General features: G+C 38.4%; 1 protein-coding gene across 1 annotated transcript; it reads left to right on the top strand.

The window, feature by feature from the left end:
• Positions 1-932: 932 nt before the first annotated feature.
• Positions 933-3291, top strand: purg (purine-rich element binding protein G). Its single transcript, XM_026998182.2, has one exon. The coding sequence runs from the start codon at positions 1295-1297 to the stop codon at positions 2306-2308; it is 1014 nt and encodes a 337-aa protein (XP_026853983.1). The 5' UTR covers positions 933-1294; the 3' UTR covers positions 2309-3291.
• The last annotated feature ends 2894 nt before the right edge of the window (positions 3292-6185 follow it).

Here is a 6185-nt window from a genome sequence, read left to right as displayed (position 1 = left end):
ACTGTTCACTTAGAAGAAGGAGTGTCCACCATTTCCTCATGTCTCTGACCACATATTTTCTGAACTAAGAATGAGATAGCGTAACTAGGTAGGCGCAAGTGTTTTGTTTACAAACATAAAATCGAGCCATTAAAGTGAGGCCTAATGTAAGGTGTAATGTGAGAGGTATGCATTACATTATATGTTTATTAGACCTACATTATATTACGCTGTATTTAGAAGATACTTTTGCTCAGAAAACAATGCACGAAAAGGTCTAATTACCGCCAGAGGAGTACAGCATGCATATGCAGTCAGAGTTGGGGGCATCTGAGGACACTCCTCCTTCTCCCTATGGAACAAACTGGGATGACGCAGCCTTGTCAGCGTTGGTTTTGTAATCGCATCATATGTTATTAGATGCCAGTTGTATCGTTATAAATAGCCTACAATATATTAAAACGCTAATCTATTATAGTCAGGCATTGCCCTTGTATTAAATAACCTAGTGCTTCAAAGCATTTTAAGTAGCCTGTCTGCAAGATCTTGACATTCAGTGAGGCATGGATCAGTCAAGGTCTAACTGAGGAAAAACAGTATAGTCTCTTCAGTAGACAATAAATCAGGTTTGCACTGAGCTGAATAGAACTGATGTATTAAACCCACATGAAAACTATCGGAGACTACGCGAAACTAGAAAACGAAGGATGTATAGAATGTGCGACTAGAACCGACGAATGTATAAAACGCGTCTTAAGGGTCTATATCCGACTATCCGTAACAATCGTTATCGTTCGAGTAAGCGAAGTAAGTGTGTTTAACTATACGTAAACGTTAGGTTTAATTCACACGCCGTCTCTTTAAACCGCCGAGCATAGTGGAAGGGAGGGGGGAGGGTCATTGAGTTCATTCGTATCCTGTACTGATGCAGCGCCCTCTAAAGAGACCCTGGATTGGATGATTTCTCTCTCTCTCTCCTGTTTCACCAGGCTTGCTGGTGTTTCAGCAGGCAGAGATAAGTGTCAGATGTACGGTAAGGAGAAAAAACTAGCATCCATAGTCAGCTGATAAATCTATGTGCCGATACGATTCGCTTGACCTTTTATCGGGACACAGAAACTCGATCAACTGATGACTCCTTTTGGCCAGCTAGCTGCCATTTTCAGGTCAATCGAGGTATCTTTCAAACTTGTCGAGCGCATAAACTGGCTAACCTAAATAATTGAGCTTACTGTGTCGACGACACGCTAGGACACCAGAAATGGAGAGGAAATCGGTCCGTTCTCTACTCGGCTGTCGGGAAATTTGAGCAGTTATGGCCGATAGTAATACAAGGGGGATGGAAAGAGGTAGAGGGAGGATTACATCAGATTCCTCTCCAAGAGGCGCATATCCACAGCAGTATGTTCTCTCTGGTACTCAGGGCACAGATATTCAAGAGCTCGCCTCAAAGCGCGTCGACATCCAGAAGAAGCGCTTCTACTTAGACGTGAAGCAGAGTACGAGGGGACGATTCCTAAAAATCGCTGAGGTGTGGATTGGAAGAGGAAGGCACGATAACATCAGGAAGAGCAAACTCACGCTGTCCATGTCAATGGCCCCCGACCTAAGGTACTGTTTGGGAGACTTTATTGATTATTACGCACACATTGGCCTCCGAGGCTGTCAGGTGCCACGACCAGAGGAGCAGAGCAACGGACAAGGCCGTGCGCTCGACACCCGCAGGAGGCTGCAAGATCCTCAAGCACCTCCGGTGTCTCCCACCGGTTCTGCAACATCGGAAGAGCAAGCGCACCGAGTTCTGAAAAGTGAATTAATTGAACGAGACAACCGAAAATATTACTTGGATTTGAAAGAAAACCAACGAGGCAGGTTTTTGCGCATAAGGCAGACTGTCAGCCGAGGGCAGGGGACTATGGGCTATTATGGTCAGGGTATCGAGCAAACCATAGTATTACCGGCTCAAGGGCTCATCGAGTTCAGAGATGCTCTGTCTCAGCTGATAGATGACTACGGCGAGGACGGGACCGACGAGCGAAGCCGAGGCGCTCGGAACCATGACCAGTCGCCCGAGCTTCCCGAGGCTGCGTCGTTCCGCGTTGATAATAAGCGGTTCTATTTCGACGTGGGTTCTAACAGGTATGGCGTGTTTCTAAAAATTAGCGAGGTACGGCAGCCTTACAGAAACACCATCACTGTCCCCCTCAAAGCCTGGGCCAGATTTGGGGAAAACTTCATTAGATATGAGGAAGAAATGCGGCGTATTTTCACCTGTCACAAAGAGAAGAGGACAGAGACGCAAGCAGACAGTGAAGAGCAAGAGGATTGACACCGGCTTGCCGTGGTGTATGAGATGGTTTACGCTTAGCAGAAGTGAGCGAAAATGTTGCAGTATTCTAGTTTATAAGATATCCTGTTTTCGAACAATGTACCTCTATAGCCTGTTACTGTACTGTACGACTCTGGTCAACTACAATAGCACTTTTACATTTAGCAACACCGTTTTTTAATTAATTAATTTTTATTTTTATTCATCGGCACATCTTTTGAAATCGTGTTTGACAGGATATAAACAACCTATACTTAGGTCAAGAGTTTAGAGAATCAGAAAGAATTCAGCATTTTCAGTCATGCTGAAACGTGTGTGTGTGTGTGTGTGTGTGTGTGTGTGTGTGTGTGTGTGTCTGTGCGTGCGCGCGTGCGCGCGCCCCTAAGCGATTGTCCTTGTGTCATTAGTTGTATTAAGCAGAAATTTTAAATGCTTGTTATACATACGGAATTAACCGTATCATGTGGGTTTCTGTTGCCAGACCATATACTTTCAAATTGGCTATGGCATTTGGTTATGATTGACCTATATAAAATAAAATTATGTATATGCTTCTTCCATGATGAATGTCAGATTAAATTAGCAGAAATTAGGTATACTAAGTAAGAGGTATACATGTCAGAGACATAGTACTGCATATTACAAATTGCAAAATTACAAACATTGCATCTTGTCAGCAATATTTATATAGGTTTAGCAAGTATTTAAATTGTAACTAATGAAGATGATATTGTGCTAAAATGTATAGGGGAAGGAAAATGTAAATGCTGAAGAAATGACATAATCAAGAGGAAATTGTCAGTCAGTGAATGATCATATAATGTTTCCAAATTACCTTAGTAGACTTAATATGTTTTGGACATTCAAACCCCCGTACATTAATAATAATAGGTATGGAATGTTGCATTTTTATTAACATTATTGAAGACACATCTAAATGCAATGGCCTGTACTTGATAGAGGATTCATGTAATTGTGACAGTTTGGATGGTAATTTGGTCACAATTTTCTATAAAATTAAAAAAGGAAAACATAAAACCATATCAAACCTTTTTATTATTATAATAATAATAATAATAATAATAATAATAATATACCACTACTACTACTAATACTAATAATAATAATGAGGTACATTTGGTCTTTTTTTCATTAAAACATATTGTTTGTGCAGCTAAATATGTTGGAACATATTTGTAAATGTATAATTAGATTTACGTAGTAGTTGGTAAACATACATTTTATTAGATTGATAGGCCAAGAATGGGGTAAATTTAGATACCCAACATCACTGTCATCAATGGACATGGGCCCTATTTCATAATAAGATTGTGTTTAACTTAATTGTTTAGGAGCATTTGAGCAGACTGGCATTCAAATCACAGATCCACTTTTAAATAATTCAAGCAATGTTAGCTCAAGATCTGGTATGGTTTAGGCCAATTTAATGAAGAAATTCCACATCCTGGACATTTTATTTGATTGAAATTCCCTTGAATTTATATCAAGAAACCCTGTGAGGGGATTGTTTTGTTTAATGATACACGCTCAAGCATTGTGAAAATTTGATTCTGAACATAGCACTACATATTTATTTATAAGAAGGCCTGGTTATTATTTAGGTATTTGGCATAGTCATGCCATTCCTAATAGAATCATAATTGTAGCATAATGAGCCATGATTGAAAACATAACAGACAGGTTGTTAAGGGCTTTATTGCTTTCCTTCTTAAAATAGGGCTTCATATCATAACTGATTACAGAGTCTGGCAGTTATGGGGTCTTTTCAAAGTCTTTAACCAAAGGAAGCCTTTTAATTTATTTATTCATTTTTTGCTTTCTCTCAGAGTTTCCTTTCCCCCTGAAATGAGCTTTCTATGATCTGTTTTAATTATTGTGTTGCACATGTGCATTTGCAGTGCAAGCGTATGGAGACACATCAAGGGGACACATACAAAAATATGGGTTTTCAGTTAGTGCTATAGTCATCATATGAACAAGGTGTGTACCAGATTCTTGGCATTTGACACTGAAACAGTAGTGCTCAGAGGGCCGCATACCTAGCTTTCCAAAAGCCTTTTCTACGGGGACAACAAATTTGTGCTACTGGCCAGTTGTTCACACCTCATAGCACAACTAAACTTAAAAAGAAATCTATTTGAATTTTATTCCTGAAGCAGATAAATTCCTCTTTATTTGTTATCAAAGTGTGTGTATAGTTAGAGGGATGTACTTGAGCATGTTCACGTATGCAAATAATGTCCAGCTGACAAAAAAAGCAATCCTTTTGCCCATTCCTATTGGTTCTTAGTGCTTTAAATGACTTTGATATGATCTATAATCGTATAGTTATTATCTAGTTGATGCATTTTTGACCATTAGCAATTTTTAGATACATATCAGTTTTAGAGTCATATCTATTTCTCTTATAAATGATAAACATAAAGAAAATATATGTGAGCTAAGCTCACATGGCTGACCCATTAAAATGTCCTAAGACATAAGACGCAGGCAGCACTTCCCACAAGCACTTTATTCAAACGGCACTTTTAGCTGCTGTAGCTGCTTCAAACAGTTGAACTTGCAAGGAGGGACTATTTCACACCCATGTGACTACAAGGAAGGGTCTGTTTCTTACTCGTGTGACAATCATGCACGTAAACACCATCTCACCATATAAATACTTACTTCATAAAGAAATTCAGCACATCTACATACTCTCCAGAGTACAAATTAATTCGAACTAGATCTGGCTGTAAATATGTGATCTGATAGTGTTTTGGTTCAGCTTTGTTACAATTACAGTCTCAAAAAGCAAGTGAGCAGAGAAATACTATATAGACATGACCAAGAAATATATCGTGTGTGATTGTCAGTAGTTGTCATTAAAATATTTGCATTGGCGTTTAGTGTGACTGACTTATTGCATGAGGAGAGCTGCCTCAAGTGGTAGTGTCTGTTGGCATGGAGCATTTCTTCTGTGAACTTTTACTGGGTCATTTTCTGGACATAAGTTACAGCTTGACTCTCACTTAACTACACTGTCATAGGGAAGTGTTCAGTTTAAGATGGTTGCAGTCCAGACAATTAATGACCAGAAAAGTTGCCCATAGCAGCCTATTCTATCTCACTATTTTATTTATCTATTTATTTATTTTCTTACTTTTTGAGGACTATGGTTGATTGCTTCTTCTAAATGTTCATGTTTGATTTTTATAATTCAGGGCTCATGTGTACTGGGCATTGACATAACCTATAGATTCTGTTGTTAAAATGTAAACATTAAATGGTATCAGAATACTACACTGATTACTAAAGGGAAAGGCTGTATCCTTGACAAATGATACCGAATGGAGTGAAGGCCATACAGGATGTAACCTCTGAACTAAAGATAATACTCACAACACTAACACAACACTGCTTAAAGATGCACTTTAAAATTGTGTACATGTTTGTTCCTTTTCACCTCAAACAAACATATAAAACCGTGTTGTGTATGTATAGTATATCAAAATTATCACAATGCTATAATGTATTATTTGGTACAATTTTTTCAAGTGGTATACAAATGTTGCATTTGTTTTATCATCAGTTTACATTATTAATTTACTAGTGAGTGATCACAGTCTTTCCATACAATGCAGGATAATATTGGTAGATCAGGAGACATTTATGAACTTCCCTCTATTAAGTGGATACTTCACTTATTAATCTGTGAGGCCATTTGAAAAGTCATTACATTGCAGCTATCTTAGTTCATCTTAAAACTTGAATTCCTAGAATTGGACTGTTATAATGCATAGCTGAAGTTGTATCTAAGTAAGACGTTTAACCCATAAGCCTTAAAATCATTACAATATGATTGTAATGATTTAGT

Source organism: Electrophorus electricus, chromosome 17 (assembly GCF_013358815.1).
Source record: "Electrophorus electricus isolate fEleEle1 chromosome 17, fEleEle1.pri, whole genome shotgun sequence".
In the NCBI taxonomy this organism is placed as follows: Eukaryota; Metazoa; Chordata; class Actinopteri; order Gymnotiformes; family Gymnotidae; genus Electrophorus; species Electrophorus electricus.
The sequence above is the reverse complement of the archived record's forward strand: the minus strand, read 5'-3'. Positions and strand labels throughout refer to the sequence as shown.